General features: G+C 39.3%; 2 protein-coding genes across 4 annotated transcripts; one reads left to right on the top strand and one right to left on the bottom strand.

Moving 5' to 3' along the window:
* Positions 1-122: 122 nt before the first annotated feature.
* memo1 (mediator of cell motility 1) lies at positions 123-6918 on the bottom strand. The gene is made up of 9 exons (XM_010779305.1): positions 6456-6918; positions 5064-5145; positions 4918-4986; positions 4631-4743; positions 4117-4228; positions 2899-3041; positions 2664-2740; positions 2325-2429; positions 123-1966 (listed from the first exon to the last, which is right to left on the bottom strand). The coding sequence occupies exons 1-9, from the start codon at positions 6514-6516 to the stop codon at positions 1835-1837; spliced, it is 894 nt and encodes a 297-aa protein (XP_010777607.1). The 5' UTR covers positions 6517-6918; the 3' UTR covers positions 123-1834.
* A 607-nt stretch (positions 6919-7525) lies between these two features.
* On the top strand, positions 7526-11203 carry spast (spastin). Of its 3 annotated transcripts, none has more exons than XM_010779128.1 (16): positions 7526-7851; positions 7936-8019; positions 8107-8190; positions 8324-8481; positions 8575-8708; positions 8812-8905; positions 8986-9060; positions 9160-9231; positions 9325-9400; positions 9496-9587; positions 9667-9746; positions 9838-9880; positions 9994-10073; positions 10170-10240; positions 10332-10372; positions 10465-11203. In XM_010779128.1, the coding sequence occupies exons 1-16, from the start codon at positions 7749-7751 to the stop codon at positions 10588-10590; spliced, it is 1413 nt and encodes a 470-aa protein (XP_010777430.1). In that variant the 5' UTR covers positions 7526-7748; the 3' UTR covers positions 10591-11203. The 3 variants fall into 3 exon arrangements, with proteins under 3 accessions (XP_010777430.1, XP_010777355.1, XP_010777502.1); XM_010779053.1 differs by having other exon boundaries at positions 8104-8190; XM_010779200.1 differs by lacking the exons at positions 10332-10372; positions 10465-11203 and having other exon boundaries at positions 8104-8190; positions 9994-10077.
* The last annotated feature ends 7305 nt before the right edge of the window (positions 11204-18508 follow it).

Raw genomic sequence — 18508 nt, 5'->3', positions numbered from 1 at the left:
TGGGGGCAGGTCACACACACTCCTGGAGTGCCAGGCGGGTTACCTGGAGATATTGTTGGGCACGAGGCAGGGGTACATGTAGAAGAAAAAAAAACTCAAAGTACACCTACAATAAGACTAAAAGTGAGAATACACTTTATATGTTTACAACAGTGATAAAAGGCACAATAGCACAGTGTGTCATGCTTTACTAGTTTCCCTTAAATTAGCGTCAGAAGTTAAGTGAGTCTGAGCATTTCATCTTTCAGTCTGTGCCCACTTGGTTCAACAAGACATTGTAGCTTAATGCGTCAGAGATAATCAAATATCCATATCATATTGTCATTAAAGCCTATACTGCCACTACTGTCATGAGGTGTTAGCATTCAGAATATGTATGCAGTTTGTTAATCTATGAAAAATATTTGAGCATTTTATATTAAAAAGGAAATATATATTTTCTTTTTTTGTAAATAATTGTTATCATTTTGTAAATTAAATATTTCTTTTTTTATCTAGGAGCAATGTGTGTCTCTTTCTAGGTTATGTTAAACCTTGTAGCAAAGTATGCTAATGCTATGCTATGCACTAATCTTGAAACTGGGCCACCCATTGCTCGTCATAGCCAACCTTGTCTATGTGATGCTGGAAAGCAAACATAAATAAGGATGTCTTATATATTCTCAATAACGTTTGGCATTCTTAGATCAAAACGTATTAACAAAGAGTTGTAAATGAATACCAAATGAACCGATCTTTTACATTTTCAAACTATTCAAGCAGATCATCGAATCCTTAACCACTTTGGTCGGGGTAAAGCATACGTTTAGCTGCTCTCACAGAATGGCATGTGTAACAAAGGACATTTTCCAGATACCTAGCTAAAAAATAAAACTAACACTTGAGTCTTCTGACAGTTCAATAACAACAGAGATTCAAGGTGGCAGTGTAAACAAAGAGTAGAGGTGTCAGTGTTGGAGTGATTTACACGATATCCAGCTTAGATTACATTACTGTAGCACAACTGGAGTCTGGCCCCTGAAAAACATATCTATAATGCTACAGGTATAGAATTGGAATCTGGAAGCAGTGTTGCACACAATAATTTATTGGGCAAGCCATATACGAGCCTAAGTAACAACACTGCTTTTGTTAAAATCTACACACTACTCGAGTAAATACGTTCACGTCTAATGAAAATATAAAAGGTAGGGAGAAATAAAAGGAATAAAATATGAGTAAAGAAAAAAATAATAAAAGAGTAATAAATGTTTTTGGTTTGTACAGTAGGGAGTTAGCTAAATTTGGTGGGTGCAGCCCTTTGTTAGCAACTACAACATATGTTAAGGATTGGTAGTAATTACCAATGAAACTGTTTTAAGTGTCACGTGTCTTTCAGCAGTCAGTCAAAACACCCATTTATTTTTTATCCGGCAAAATTGCAATATGCTCTGTTAAGATCTGCCGTTTTATTTTCATTCCTTTCTGGAGGCAAATTACATATGCACAGATCGAGAGCCAAAATGTAAAGATTGCATTATTACAACTCACTTCGAAACCCAAGTAAGAGTTCCCCTTCCCAACGCTAACTCTGAGCCAAAATATTACGCTCTCTCCCATTTCCTCCAACCAATTTGGCCTACGTAATCTGAAAACTGCACTTCAAGGAGATAGGCGGAGGAGAGGGAGAGACAGAGAAAGAAGACTGTATTGGCTTTGAGTGTCTAGGTCCTTCCTGCAAAGGGGTGGGCGTAACTGGGGTTGGGGTGAGAGGGAGGGTATCTGGGTCAGATTATGGCGATAGATAGTAAGGGGCAGGGCGACAACGCTGCGGAGGCCCCTGCAGAAGTCGACCTCAATGAGCGATGAGGGCCCCGGCAGCGTAACTCACGGAGCTGTCCTGCCAGTTCCTGCACTCGCTGGATTGGGCGTAGTTCAGGAAAGAGAAGTTCATTTCCGAGCCAGACTTCCTCAGCTCAGCAACAGCCTGCAAAACATCAACATTAGCACGTCAGGCAATAAGGATACAATGCGTTATTCTCTTGATAAACAATCATTTAGTTATTTAACAGTTCTCCAGGGCCAAATGAATGATAACTAAAGCACTGCCCCAAATATGTATTGTCCAATCCTTTCACGATTAGATTCCTCCACGTTGAAACGATGTGTCTGCAGTAAGAATATACTCTTCATATTAAGAGGTCGGATTCTTAAAAGCAAGTATTTCATGTTTTCACAGTTGTAATTTCTGCAAGCAAGTAGCAGTCATTTGAACCCCCATCCAAATACCTACATAATGTTAAATAGTGATACACCCGTTAAGGCTCTTCTTCTGTGGTACTTACATTTAGAAGCACTCCAATCGGGTGCCGCCCACAGATGGTGTTCCGGTACTTCTTCAAGTAGTTGGTGAAAGACATTGGATCCAGCGTTTCTATAATGCCCATCCCCTTCACAAGCACAGAAAAAAGGTCATCTTTTGATTTGTTTTGTTGTTAATAAATCATGTATACGATACTGTATCATTTTTGTTCTGTGTGCTGTGTGTTCAAGAAAACACACTTCATGATCGAGAGAAAACAAAACAGAAGTCTATGTCCATGTACCTTCTGACCTTCTGTGGAATGACTTTTTATTTTTATTTGTAATCATCACATTTGAATTGAATATGGCTTAGTGGTTACCATTTTATCAAGATGCTCAATGGACCTGTGGATCTCTCCTTGAGATTCATCATAGTATGTGTAACGGAACCGTTGACCTAAAGAAACAAACATAGTATCAGGAGAGACATGCCACAGCTATGACATTTAGGCAGGATTATCTTCAGATGACAAAGCATACTCCTTTAAATGGAGAATAATATATGATAACATAAAATTCATGTATATTTCAGTGCTTAAATTTGTCGGCACCTACCCCAGTGGCAGAAGTCGGATGAGATAATGAAAAGGTTGGAAGGGTCTGCCAGGTACTTGCTGAGCAGTTTCCCATATTCCTGCTCCTTGGATTCACTCAGGGCTCCCACGAGCACAGGCACGATGCTAAACTCATCTTTGTGGCTGCAACATCACAATATTGAATCAAAAACTTGTCAACAATATCTGCCCCTCACTGTCAAAGGTCTCTCCCATGGCCATGGGTGGAAATAAAATCTGCATTAATGCAGGTTTATTTTTCATCCATTATTGAGACTAATGAGAAAATGCTAATCTTTTTACTTTCATAATACCCGATCCCTGCTTTAGTAAACCAAGAAAATGCCTCTGACTCCTGCCAGCCCTGACAGAAGGCTGTATCAATTATGCACATCACACTTTCCAGGTGTCCCTGAACCAATGTGATTCTGAATGCCAGTACGTTTTGAATGACAATGAAAGAATGAACAGAACTACACATTCATGCAAATGGTCTCAGTATTTCGACTGATCCAGGTGACACAAACATGACAAAATATGCTGCAATGCGCTAGCAAAGACAAGAAAGGAGACTGCAGGCAAGTTAACATGGATGTAAATAATGCAAGATTTGAAAACTGGCTTTGCAATTAGGGCAATTATAGGCACAAAAAAACAATTACAGAGTCACACAAGGAGGGTGATATTCTGGGGGAAAAAACTATAAATGTACCACTTCTTTTTGTAATTCTGCAAGGGGAAAAAAACACCAAGTCTAGTAGAAAAAAAGAAATATTCTCTTAAGTTATAAAGGGAAAACAATTGAGTTAATTTCCATGTCATCATTCTACAGATTCAGACGGTATATAGGGATGGCATACGCCCACATAAGTGAAGAGGTGTAACAGTATGGAACATTATGGACAAAATAATTATATCCAAATCAATGTTGTTTTTCTCTAAATGGGCCTAATTCACAGTCATGTATTTTCAAAGTCTCCGTAATTATTCTTGATTGTACCTACAATGGCCCAAATTACACCTTAGTATAGAAAATGATTTAGGAGGAAGTAAATGCATTCAAATAATTTGTTAGAGCTCAAGAATACACCCAATGTGTTTTTTTGAGAAGCACTAAATGTAAAAAAGTGTTTGTTTAAGAAAAAAACTTGACCCTTGTCTCAGCAAATGCAGTGTCGATTATTTTTGTTTCAATGAATGCCACTCCTATGTGCATTACCTCTCCATGGCTTTAGCAGTGTAAGGCAAGTGCATTTCAATACTGTGCTCATCTTCATCTGTCTGCAGACTCATCCGCTCAAACAACCCAGTTTTCCAGAGGTCAGCATAAACTGTAAAACAGAGGTGAGTTTCACTTTAATTTGTGCATGTTATAACGACCATGTCTACTGATCGAATCATTGTTTTGAACCGCACACAAAATTACTGCAGGTATAAGAGTCTAGCTTAAAAAAAACCTGATTATTGAAACCCTTTATCTTAATAGTGAGGGAACTGCCTGGATGATCAAAAAAAATGTTCACCTCCAAAGGTCTGCACTTTGCTCAGATCAGCTCGACTACATTCTACACTTGACAAACCTGAACTGTGTCTATTCTTCCTACTACATGACCTTATAAATACCTTCCTATATAATGAACCTGTTAGCATGTGTTAACATTTGAGGTTGAGCAACAAACACGCATACAAAAAACAGTCACAGTTACAAATTCATGAGTGAAAACGTTGAATACCCTTCTGGTCGATTCTCAGGTCATAGAGAGGTGTTCTATAGATCTCTGCCGGTGACAGGGCACAGCGGGAGAGGGGCACATGGTGTGAAGGTCCCAGGATGAACACCCTACGACTGAAGGGCAACAGGATTTTATCTCACTCACTCTATTCACAAAAGGCACACCACCAGCACTATATTTTCTTCTATCTAAACTCAAATCTGTTCACTCTTCTGAGGGAAATGTAAGATAAGATAAAGCCTTTTTTAAAAGCAAGGAGAAAAAGAGATGAAAACCGAATGACTTACGTAACAGAGGGATCAACCTGCTTGTAGGCATATGCTGCACAAGCACCACAGTAGGTATACCCTGCATGCCTGCAAAGAAAAGCATGTACAATTCAAAGAAGACATCAAAGATTTATTTTGACATATTTTATTCAATGTTTGCTTACGGTGCTATGATGGCTCTAGCAGGTCTGGTGGAGGACTCTGCTTTAGACAGCCAGCCTTCTAGTTGTGCATTCAACTGGGATCCTGAAAAGGTAGAAATACAAAATAATTTTATTTCAGACCAATACAAAAACAAAATGTAAGGGACAGCATCAAAAACAAAAATGGTATACAATCAAAATGAGATTCGATTGACAGAGTAAAGATGAAGGGATAGCTCCCTAGGAAATGAAGGTAATATGTCACAGTAATAATCCCTGATGGATAAAAGTGTTGCAAAAGTGGTTGGTGGGATATTTAAAAAATAAGTGTTATTTTATTTTTGGTGGGAAAATGTAGAACATTTCAATCATACACTGGACCCTTAAGGAAATTGTAGTAAAAAAGCATAAGTTAATGTGTTCTTGCACAGTTAAACAACAAAAATAAGCTTGTCAACACTCTCTACTGGAAAACACTAACATTTTTAGTCTATAGAAGGTTTCATGTTATTACAACATCAATCAGTCATAGCAAACTGACGTAACTAAATCTGCAGGAAAAACAAACAACTACTATCATTGTTTTGTATAAAACGAAAAAAGACAGTTGTAATGTGGGAAGATAATGTTATCTATGTTTTCAGATGTATTGTATGGAAATATTATTGTTCATTTGTAACAAACATATTTACGAAACATCTGTCGAATACTGTTATTACAAACAATGCAGTACCGCAAGCTTAAAAGGGATAAACAGGCAGGCTTTCGACGTCAAATACCTATAAACAAGCAGATAGTTAGTGAAATGGGGGAAGGGGTGCAACATGAACATTCAATGTTCTGCCCTGCCCTTCCAAGTCCTTTGTTTCACAGCAGCGAACATTTTGCTTCCAAATTCAGAGTAAGAGACTAACCAGACCGCAATACCAGAAACTCAAGTTAAATTGTAGCTATTTCGGGGAATCTCTTACTATAACCAGATGGCAGCTAGGCCAGGAAGTTCTGCAAAATTAGCCAAGTTAGCTTTTGTTATGTAGAGAATATTTAATTTATTGTCAAAATGCTGAACAGCTGATGTGTCTGATTGTTTTGGAAGATTTCCATCGACCATCAGAGGAGTAGAAGTGCTGAATAGGCTTAAACCAACCGTGCACTAAACGGGATAACAGAAAAGGGGCAGTCAACAGCAGCTAATGTTAGCTACTAGACTTTTCATCAAATGGATTAGCGTTACATTTATTACATTAACAGTCATCGTCTGCTGTGACAAGCGTTTCATTAGACCGTTTTTGATCTTAAGATAATGAAGGCAATGCAAAATAGAGCCGTCAAAACCAATAAACTACCATGAAAAAAAAAAAACAGCCAGCTAGCACAGCCTGCTAACATGGACGGTGCTTTATTGACAGTTACCCGATGCAGAGTACCAGCTCCCGGCGTGACTTGCTTCTCTGCACACCACTCGGTTCGACATCTTGGTTCCCAAGCTGCCTATCTTGGTTTGCTTAACTTTTGTCAGAAGAAAAAGTGAAATTGCAAAAGCCGATGTCTACTAACCAAGAGGAAAAACAATGCCAGCTAGCAGACTTGCTTGTAAAGACAAAGGGCAGTTCGACTGGAAAGACAGCTAGCTGGCTAACAAGCTCAGTTTCCGTCAGCTGGCCGTGGTGTTGTTACCGGTTGATAAGTTTTTGCCGGAGAGAGCAGCTAACGTCACCTTTTAGACAGTCTGTCGTTATTATTATGCATACCGAAAAGGCACGAAATACAAAACCTGTATATTGTGCAAATATTGTACAGCCAGAAAAGCAGTGACAAAAAAAAGCGGCTGTCACAGACGGAATCAGAGGATTCCTTGTTTGTCTGTGTTGAGCCAGGTGAGGGGCGTCGCTGAAACTGTTATGACAGTGACGTCAGAATATCTTGATTGGTTAATAGATTATGCAACAGACAGTGATTGGTGAAAAAACAAAGAGGCGTTGCCGTTACTAAGATGGATGTTTGGTTACGAAATTGCACTGCCCGTAAAGTGAGCGGGTCCAGTGGTATTGTACCCGTTCACCTCACAGGCATTGAGGCATTTATCATGTGCGGAATGCTTTGTTTTTGATGTGGTCCTACCAATAAATATCCATTGTATTGCATTAGTATTGTATTATAATGTATGTATGTTTGTATAGTATTGCAGGACTGTGAACCGTGTATCAATAAAAAATACTCCCTTTAAAGTTTATGAAATGCATTTAAATAACGACTGCAGAGAGAGCCTTTCATATCCTCTCAGAGTTTTGAGCAATTATTACGGTAGTAGGCTAGTTATTTGCGATAAGAGGTTAAATGTGTATAATTTAGTTTCCATTTTTCATATAGTAATGCCTTTTAGTTACTTTGTAAATGGTAGTTTTATTATTTATCCAGTAGGAGGCGGTAATGCAACGTCTGGATGGCAACCGCCTCAAAAAAACAAAGAGAAGAAGACATCGAGGTACACAAGGGAAAGCGGAAGTTAGGTTTGGAAATGGTTTTGTTGCGATGAGACCGATGAGCATTGGAATTACTGGTACATATTTTGCATATGGCTTGTTTCATAAACCCAAGACTTCGGATTGACCGAATTATAAATGCTATTTGACCCTGCCCTCATTTAAAAGTGGCTAACGTGGAGTTACAACCTGCGAGAACGTGATAGGGATGTAGGCCAAAACAATGGCAAGTAAAAGCAAAGACAGCGGCGAAGTCATTAAAAACTACCATAAACAGGCGTTTGAGTATGTTTCGAAGGCATTGAGGATCGACGAAGATGATTCAGGTCTGTTAAGTGTGTATGAGTTATTGTGTGATGTGTTGTGTCATGTGACAGCTTGTAACAAACACCCGCTTTCTGTTATGACAGGAGCGAAAGAGGAGGCTGTGCAGTGGTATAAAAAAGGGATTTCTGAGCTTGAAAGGGGGATTGCTGTAGAGATCACGGGACAGGGTGTGTTAAAACAAACATAACTCTCAGGTGTCCACAGTGTGCAGTGTTGACATGATTTAGCATTATACTCCCATGTTTTTTCAGCAGGAGAGCAATATGACAGAGCAAAGAGACTTCAAGATAAAATGGTCACAAATCTCAACATGGCAAAAGAAAGGCTCAGTCTGTTAGGTAAGCTCTATTGTTGTTGTTGTTGTTGTTGTTGTTGTTGACATCCTAAATTCTTGACTTACTTTTTTTTTTTTTTAAATTGATTTGGTTATCTGACCTGATACTGAAGTTCAATGCTGTTCTTGCTTCACAGAAGCAACAATGGCATCTAAAAGGAGGAGCGATCCACTGAAGTTCTCCAATCATGGTCTTCCACAACCAAATCCTTTACCCAAAAGCCAGCCTGCCGTGCGAGGTAACATCAGACCCTCCACTGTAGTTCGCCCACCATCCAGACCCACCGATCCAAAGGTGATTTCAAATTACATTTAGTTGTCGAGTTGTGTGTGTAACCTCAATACGTCTAATTCTGATGAAGTGTGTAATGTTTTTGTCCCTTCAAAGGCGACCCCACGGGTGGGAAGACATCAAAATGGAAAACCCACAACTGTGAAGCAGCCGGCAAAAAGGAATATGAGAAACTTCAAAAATGTTGACAGCAAACTGGCCTCCCTAATCATGAATGAAATTGTTGAAAGGTATTTGCAAGCAATGATAGAACAACACCTGCCATTTCAGCTGTCCCTATATTTAAACAAAAGGAAAATGTTCTCCTAAAAAAGCTTTCTGTGTTCATTTCAGTGCGGCATCAGTATCTTTTAAAGACATTGCGGGACAGGTACTGGCCAAGCAAGCACTCCAAGAAATTGTCATCCTCCCTGCCTTAAGACCAGAGGTGATCACTTGTGAAAATGTATCCTCTGCTTACACTGATCCTAACAATTTGAGATTTACTAACAACGCTTTGCCATCTAGCTCTTTACTGGCCTGAGATCTCCGGCACGTGGTTTGCTTTTATTCGGCCCACCTGGCAATGGGAAAACAATGCTGGTAAGCACTCGATTAGAAGCTCTGTTATAATTATATGTTGTTGATGGTGTTGCCTCAGTTTGATCGGATACATCACTGCCTTTTGCTTCCTCTCACAAGGCCAAAGCAGTCGCAGCAGAGTCAAACGCCACTTTCTTCAACATCAGTGCTGCCAGTCTGACCTCTAAATACGTGAGAAAGCTCAATATGCCTGGAGTACTTTTTCAGACTTCCCTTAATTTAGCCTAGGATTTCTTTTAACCTTTTCTTTCATCACCGTTACAGGTGGGAGAGGGTGAGAAGCTTGTTCGAGCCCTGTTTGCAGTTGCCAGAGAATTGCAGCCCTCTGTCATCTTTATTGGTTTGTATTAGTCTATTTATTGACCAAATGTGCTCCGGGTTATCCCCCCCATCTGCTGGTCATAAATAAACCTTTATTTTTGTTTTTCCATTCAGATGAAATTGACAGCTTGCTGTGTGAAAGGAGGGAGGGAGAACACGAAGCGTCTCGTCGATTAAAAACAGAGTTCCTCGTTGAGTTTGATGGGGTAAGAGCCACATGTCAAAGTGAACCAGCTCCAGAGAGTTTCGAGTGGAGTTGAGCAAAATAGTGCTTCTCTGTTTCAGGTGCAGTCAGGAGGGGACGACAGGGTGCTCGTAATGGGAGCGACCAACAGGCCTCAGGAGCTCGATGAAGCAGTGCTGAGGTAAATGATGACACTCCACACCCTGCACAATTATTCAGTTTTCATCTGTTACAAGCTCAATAACAATATTCCTCTTGTGTAAATATTACAGGCGCTTTGCAAAAAGGGTTTATGTGGCATTGCCGGATGCAGAGGTAAACACATTTGAACATTCATCACAGTTCATTTCTATGATCAGTGTCATCTTTAATATTGCAACATATTTTAAAGTGAATGCACTTATAGGATTTAACTGTCGTCCCTCTAGACAAGATTAACACTGCTGGAAAACCTTTTGGCAAAGCATGGGAATCCACTGAGCAAAACTGAGCTGTCCAATCTCGCAAAGTGAGTTTTTCATATTACCGTACCCTTGCAACATTTCATTTATGTGTGTACATGTGCATTCATGTATTCAATATTCCTGGATTTGTAACTTGACAGAAAGAGCGACGGATATTCAGGAAGTGATCTCACGTCATTAGCTAAAGACGCTGCGCTCGGACCCATTAGAGGTAACGCGTTGCATATTTGTGCTGCTCATATATATTTCCGGCTCTACATCAACTCGGATTCTATTTCATGTATAACTATCTTCACTTACAGAGTTGGGACCAGACGAAGTCCGAAGAATGGCTGCTAGTGAGGTAATGATACAGTTCTCACAACACAAAAGATGTTTCTGAAGTGTCATTATGTAACAGTATTTATAGTAATTCTATATTGCTTGTATCCACAGATGCGTAACATCAAACTCAAAGACTTTGAGGACTCCCTGAAGCGCATTAAGCCCAGTGTTAGCCCGGGGACTCTTGGCATGTACGCCAAATGGAACAAGGATTTTGGGGACACGACAGCTTTTTGAACTTTCTTTTGGTTTGAAAAACTGTTAATAAAATAGCAGTTGATTGCGCAATGGTAGAAAACATCATACATGAACTTATAAACCACAATTAAACTCTTTGCAGGGGGATAAATCTATAATGTGCAAATATTATGACATTTGGAAACCCTTCCTGTTTTATGGGAACACTTTGCTAGCAGGTTTCTTTACTGTATTTTGTCCTTAAACACTCTTGCTAGAACTTGAAATTTCATTATTTATTCTCAAGAATGTCCTGCAAAGTTACAAGTGGTCTTTCTCTTGCCTCAGGAGGGCAGCAACTTGCTGTAAACCCTGATATAACTACCGATTTAGATAATGTCCCCCCCCCCCCCACTTTAGTAACATGATGTACATCATATTGTACATACATGTTGATGGTTTAATCTCTCCGTGCACACTCATGAGTGATAACAGTCGAGGGCAGATTTGGGGTGCATTTGCAATATAACTTTTCTTTCCACTTGCACTTATAGTTTGAAGAGAAAAGTAAATGCATTGTATTTGAAAGTATGAGAACCTAAGGAATCAGAGAGTTATGGCAACGGCTTCCTACTTTCCCTATGCATCAATAAATTCATTTGTGGAAATATACTCGGCTTTATTATTTCATTGCATTTCCTTCTTTAATTAAGGTCTTGCTCTGTTTTTATTTCCCATATCCATTCGAATACATTTTCTTCTACACATCCTCTCACCTGAAGGTAGATGGTGCTGCCGTTGCACGACTCCTTCCTTTTGCTCAGCTTGCATCTAGAGGCAGTCGATATTTTGCCTGCAACCACAGGTTTGTGGAATGCAGTAAACTTCTATGAATGAAAATAAACTCCATGTTCTGCTGTGTTGAACACACCGTCCAGCATGTGTGTTGGATTTGATTTAGTTTGAAGTTTGCGTTAGATAGTTAACACTTGTAGAAGCGTCTGCATGTTGTGTTCATGTACTTACATGTAAGTGCTTCGGAGAAAATCTCAGGGTTGACAAGTGAAGCTACATTATACTGAACTGTGATTAATAAGAAGACTGAAGTTTGGATGGGTTACCAGCTGGTATTGCATGGCTGAGTAAATGCTTGTGGTCAGTCATGAAGATTTTATTTCAGTGCACTCCAAACCTTTCCACTGAAAAACTCATTCAATCCCACCTCTCTCCCAAAGGCCCTTCCTATGGTCAGCCGGTGGTGTTGCCTGTGGTTAATGTGGCACGGCAGCTGCATCATCCCTCCCTGCAGATGTTTACAGACTGCAAATGCAAACTATTTCTGCGATTAATAAAACATCTCTGAGTTTTATTTCCACACCACTAGACGGAATAAAAAAAAAAAAAAGGGGTTAACATTCAAACCACTGCTGCAACCACACCTACGACTATTTCTTTCCTCAGGGGAAAGATGTTAGGTGGAGTGGGTTTTTAAAACTTGTCATGACTGAAGAGCTTCTTTCACAATGCCAAACAGGAATTGAGAGTGTTAGGGATGTGTTTACTCTTCCCTGAGAACATCCTGCACAGTACACAAATGGTCTTTATGAGAAACTTGTTGCATGAACTTTCATCATTTTATTCTCACAGCTTCCATGTCGGGATATGAAATCAATGCCTGCAGGTGGTAGAATGAGTTTATCACCTCATATCAATATTCTTACAAGTTATTACTTTTCATATCACCTGTAATTACAGTAGAGAGCAGTTATATGCACAAGACAGAATTTAATATTTCAAGCTGACAGAAGACAGAGCATTATTGAGATGGTTTTAAACCTTGGAGATGATTGACAGCTTCCCTTTTTGGGTGCGTGTCAGAGGCCCACACCTCCACAGTGCCTCATTGATGCTTCGACCACGACATCCACTCAAGGGAAAACAGAATAGGTGATCATTTGATACCTCCAGTGAAATAGCCCACCCTGTAGAGAGTAGAATAATAGTCAACACAGTGAGGACCTCTGACTGACTGAGCAAACAGTAAGTGTTTCTTCAAGTGGCCCATTATGAAAACAGCATGTGGATGGGAGGGTTTTGTTATAGTGAATGCATGTGTCTCACTTCAATGCTGCTGGGATCTTTAAGTTTCTATAGGTAGCAATTAGAAACAGGACATGTACTATCAATGGTCCTGCCTTACAGTAATAGATTATTTAATACAGTACACTGGCTGTGTGCAGCAGCCTTTTCGGAGAAGGGCTGTGAGCTTGGCTATTTTTTAAGAAAAGCCTGGTTGTAAATTGTTGAGCTGCTGGAAAGGGACTTCCTTCAACATTTTGGATTTGGCCCCTTTATCACCCTTATTTTGAAGATGTGGTTGAGGGCTCACAGTGGAAAGCCTTCAGGGCTGAGTGTGTCCACTCTCCAGCACTAGCTGCTACTGTTCCCCCGGCCTCAAAACACCCAATACATAACTTCATTTACCATGCAAGTGTTATCTTTCTCCCCCAGGGGAGACTACATGCCGAGTCTAATCTTGTATCCAATGGCAACATCTGTCTTTTATGAGCAAATTCATTTATTTTAGCTCTCTGTTTATTTATGGTGGGTGTTTTGGTGAGTGTGTGAAAGTCGAATAAATGGGCTGCATAAATATGAACATATATGTGAAAATGGGTCTATTTATACTAGGTCAGGTCAGCCTTAGCCTGGGGCAATAAAGAAACTGTGCAATCAAGATCATGTGAAGTTGACACTTTGGATGAAATGGATATTTTAACATTTTGTGAAATTTGATTGTTCACTTTCTTGCATATATTTTCCTTACTTCTTAAGATTGTAGCCCTGAGAATATATCATCATGGGTGGTTTTTACCAGAGTGACATATTTGTAAACCTAAATGATGGTTAGATATGACACATGGGAGCATTGGGAATAGGTTCAATAAGGGGACATATATAACAATTGTGAAAGAATGTCATCCACAAAATGTAGCAAAGCTAAAATGAGAGGAGTTTGTTTTTGCTGCCTGATTTGTGTTCATGGAAAGTGTTTAGAGTAACCAATGTTCACTCTCGCAGAGGGATAGGTCTGTGGTAAGGTCTGAAATAGCTAGTCTTACACTATCTAATTTGGGATGCTGGCACCTTTTTACTAGAAAAAACGCCTGTAGAAAATAAACCTTTTATAAAGTGTTGTAGCAATTTATGGAGATGATTGATCCATAGTGAAAGGAGATTATTTTCAGTCACTCAGACTGTTGTGATAAAAAAAACTCAGAATGTATCAGTGTCTGCATGCTTTAGTTTAGAGTGAACCCAGTTAAGCTCATGTTTTATTTTCTCTTCCACTGCAGCCTGCAGCCACAAAGCTGTAAAGCTTTAAAGTGTGAGGTGGACAGAGGAGAGTGAACGCTCTGTCTTGCTCGCACATGACTCTAAAAGCCATTCATTTCAGAGAAGTGATCAGGAGCCAAACTTTTGTCTTTGACTTCAAAGAAAGTATGCAGAGGTTTGAGACTTCATATCAGTCAGGGCAGCTTGTCAACACAAAAAAACCGATGTTTATTATTAGTCTCACATCCAGATGGCCATCCAAACAAATACGTGATGACGTTAGTGTGGACAAACACCCTTGCCAGATGATGCTCAGGATACATATTGGCCTTGGACCGAGGTGGACATGTTGGGACGTGGGGTTGGACGCAAGGAGGGCGGGGAGACGATGCTGAGGGGAAGGGTGCACTCACTGTCAAGGTTAGCTGCAGGCTGCCCTGCGGTGCATTCCTTCAGCTCGTGTGCAGCCAAAACACTTGATGAAAAGTGAAAGTGCAGAGAGGACTGAGCATTTTCAAAAGAAAAATGCCCTTTCTGACAGTCATTCCGCTTTTCTTACTCCCTCTTGTCCTCCCCTTTTTATCCCTTTGTTGCCCTTCCCTCGGGTCATTCATGTGAGGACAGAGTCAGCTGCCCCTCTGACCCCGGGGTCAGGTTCACTGCAGCAACCAGCCCATTCCCATATCATAATGTATAAGTTATTATCAACCTACCTACCATCAGAGTCAATAATTTAAAATCACTTTTTTTATCTGAAGATTATCATTGTATATCATGTTGTACTAAAGGGAGCATTAGAATATAATATTATGGCAAATGGCTTTTATTGACAGTAATGAACTTCAAATGTACTCCTAGTGAACTCACACGGGACAGTGTTACTTTATCACCTTTTTACAGCTACAACCACTTGAAGCACAAGAAAGCCTGCTTGGGTGAGTATTGGTATCTGAGCCTATAATGTGAAGTTGGTCAGTCATAGGTTGTGGCAAATGTCACTCCCTATCAATTCTTGTTTAACTTCATTTACAGTCCATCGTATTATTTGAGTGTTGACATTTTGAATGTTAATATGTCTACTATTACCCTAAAAAGTTCCACAATTGGATGAAAATGTATCAATTGCACTTCTTTCTGCAAAGAATCTTAAAACACAATGTGCCACATTTAATAGATGCAAGAATTTCCAATGCATTACTCTACAAAACTATAGATTATGGGTGAGTATCCAACATTTCAGATTACTGCTTAGAGTCGACTAATATATTAAATATATTAAATACTTAAAAAGACTTAAAAACATTTAGTACATTTATTTAACTTCAGGTAGATCTCAGTCTCAAAAGTGACCCCTGCCATAGGTTAAACTGTTGAGAGTCCATTATTATAGAGGGAGTAATGAATGAGTGAACAAGGGGGTGATTATGGTGACACAGCCATAAACTACGCTTGAACATGAGTCTACAGCCATGCTAAACTCTGTCCGGCTGTAGCCCTCTTTCACACTGTGGTTCCTTAAGCAAAATGATCATTTAAACATGCTTACAAGCTCACAATGCCAACATGCTATGCATTAATGTTTAGCACGAATAATGTTTACCATGTTTGCCATGTTAGTTTAGTTTGTCAGCATGCTAACTTATGCTAATTAGCACAAAACACGTAGTACAGCTGATGCTGATAGGATGATTGTGTTACATGAGAAGTCAGAGGACTATAATTATCGTTATAATTCATCATGAAAGAACCTTAAATGCCTTGAATGCCTTGAAAATGCCTTGAACAAGTCATCCATTAGTTGCCTAAATATTTCACTCAAAACCAAAAGTTTTAACCTTGTGATGGGGTAATAGGAAAAGTCAGGGGATGACCAAAGTATTTATGAGTCGTCTTCTGGGACCATTGAGGCTTTCAGGGAGAAGTGACGGACCACCAATATTTTCCAACCTTAAAAAATAAGCTATAAAATACCTATACTCTAGCTAAAATCTTACAGTTTTTCTCGATTGCTAACACACTTCTTTTTTTTTTAATTGCTCAGTTTCTCAGAACACTAAACACAATTCACAAAACCACACACCCAAAGTGCAAAACACCTCATTTCTCCTGCTAAATTAATAACTGCCCTCAAAACTACATAAACACTTACCAAATGCAAACTTTAGCACCAAATATAACACACTTCATTCATAACACTAGATTGTTTGACCACCCAACTACACACTGCTGAGCATAATCTAAAGCACTTTCATCTGTTATGGGCTATGCTCTGTACATAGAGGTTTCTGCAGAGAAAGATTGCTTGACTATACAGAAATACAGTAAATGAAGAAATACAAATGAGTTGTTGAAAAAAATCATATTTTTTCAAATATAACATTGTGCAACATGCATCTCAGCACATAGTTACTATGCTTCGGATCTCTCTAAGTGTGATGCATTGTTTGCCAAAACCCAGTTTGTAACTGCTGCTTCCTGTGCCTCATTGGAAATCCTTAGCCTTCCACCTGCACCTCTTTGTTTCTCAGTCCTTCAGATAAACAACACAGACATAGTGGTTGGTCAGTGTCTGTGTTGCATAACAGTAAGTCTACCACAGTACATTGTGCAGGATTTGTGTACAGTTATAGTATGCAACATGCCAACAAATCAATTACAGTAATGAAGTAAATAAGTTTCACACAACAGATATAAGCACTGATATATCATGATTATGCAGAGCTTCAAACTGGTAACTACGGTAACCTGTTATCAAGTCTAAGTGTCCGGATTACAGAGGCAACAGTTCAGTTTTTCTCGATTGCTAACACACTTTTTTTTTTATTTGCTCAGTTTCTCAGAACACTAAACACAATTCACAAAACCACACACCCAAAGTGCAAAACACCTCATTTCTCCTGCTAAATGAATAACTGCCCTCAAAACTACATAAACACTTACCAAATGCAAACTTTAGCACCAAATATAACACACTTCATTCATAATACTAGATTGTTTGACCACCCAACTAAACACTGCTGAGCATAATCTAAAGCACTTTCATCTGTTATGGGCTATGCTCTGTACATAGAGGTTTCTGCAGAAAAAGATTGCTTGATTATACAGAAATACAGTAAATAAAGAAATACAAATGAGTTGTTGAAAAAAATCATATTTTATTCAAAAATAACATGCATCTCAGCACATAGTTACTCTGCTTCTGATCTCTCTAAGTGTGATGGCATTGTTTACCAAAACCCAGTTTGTAACTGCTGCTTCCTGTGCCTCATTGAAAATCCTTAGCCTTCCACCTGCACCTCTTTTTCTCAGTCCTTCAGATAACCAACAAAGATATAGTGGTTGGTCAGTGTCTGTGTTGCTTAAAAGTATGTTTACCACAGTCAATTGTGCAGGATTTGTGTACAGTTATAGTATGCAACATGCCAACCATTCAATTACAGTAATGAAGTAAATAAGTTTCACACAACAGATATAAGCACTGATATATCATGAATTATGCAGAGCTAAAAACTGGTAACTAACCTGTTTTCAAGTCTAAGTGTCCGGATTACAGAGGCAACAGTTACAGTTTTTCTCGATTGCTAACACACTTTTTTTTTAATTGCTCAGTTTCTCAGAACACTAAACACAATTCACAAAACCACACACCCAAAGTGCAAAACACCTCATTTCTCCTGCTAAATGAATAACTGCCCTCAAAACTACATAAACACTTACCAAATGCAAACTTTAGCACCAAGCATAACACACTTCATTCATAATACTAGATTGTTTGACCACCCAACTACACACTGCTGAGCATCATCTAAAGCACTTTCATCTTGTATGGGCTATGCTCTGTACATAGAGAGGTTTCTGCAGAGAAAGATTGCTTGACTATACAGAAATACAGTAAAGTGAAGAAATACAAATGAGTTGTTGAAAAAAATCATATTTTTTCAAATATAACATTGTGCAACATGCATCTCAGCACATAGTTACTATGCTTCGGATCTCTCTAAGTGTGATGCATTGTTTGCCAAAACCAAGTTTGTAACTGCTGCTTCCTGTGCCTCATTGAAAATCCTTAACCTTCCACCTGCACCTCTTCTTTTCTCAGTCCTTCAGATAAACAACAAAGATATAGTGGTTGGTCAGTGTCTGTGTTGCATAAAGGTAAGTTTACCACAGTAAATTGTGCAGGGTTTTTGTACAGTTATAGTATGCAACATGCAAACAATTCAATTACAGTAATGAAGTAAATACGTTTCACACAACAGATAACCACTGATATATCATGAATTATGCAGAGCTAAAAACTGAGTAACTAACCTGTTTTCAAGTCTAAAGGCGCTTTCACACCGCAGTACTTTTCCCACAAAAGGTTCATGAGAACTTAGTTCATCAGAACTCTTTAGTTCTGATGAACTAAATACAGATCGCGTTCACACCGGAATAAATCCCTGGGGGTGGATTAGGCAAATGAAGCCGCTGACGTCACTTCTTCTTCTTCTGCTTTGGGTTTACTGGCAGGCCGCAAACAACTTCACGGCGTATACTGCCGCAAACAACTTCACGGTGTATACTGCCGCAAAAAATCCCCGGCCAGAAGTCCCCGGAGTTGGGGACTGGCTTCAGTAGAAGCTGCTGGGACTCCCAGCAG

The sequence above is a fragment of the Notothenia coriiceps genome, unplaced genomic scaffold (genome assembly GCF_000735185.1).
Source record: "Notothenia coriiceps isolate Sejong01 unplaced genomic scaffold, NC01 NC01_scaffold00000281, whole genome shotgun sequence".
Lineage (NCBI taxonomy): Eukaryota > Metazoa > Chordata > Actinopteri > Perciformes > Nototheniidae > Notothenia > Notothenia coriiceps.
Note: the sequence above shows the minus strand (reverse complement) of the source record. Positions and strands in the feature narration are given on the sequence as shown.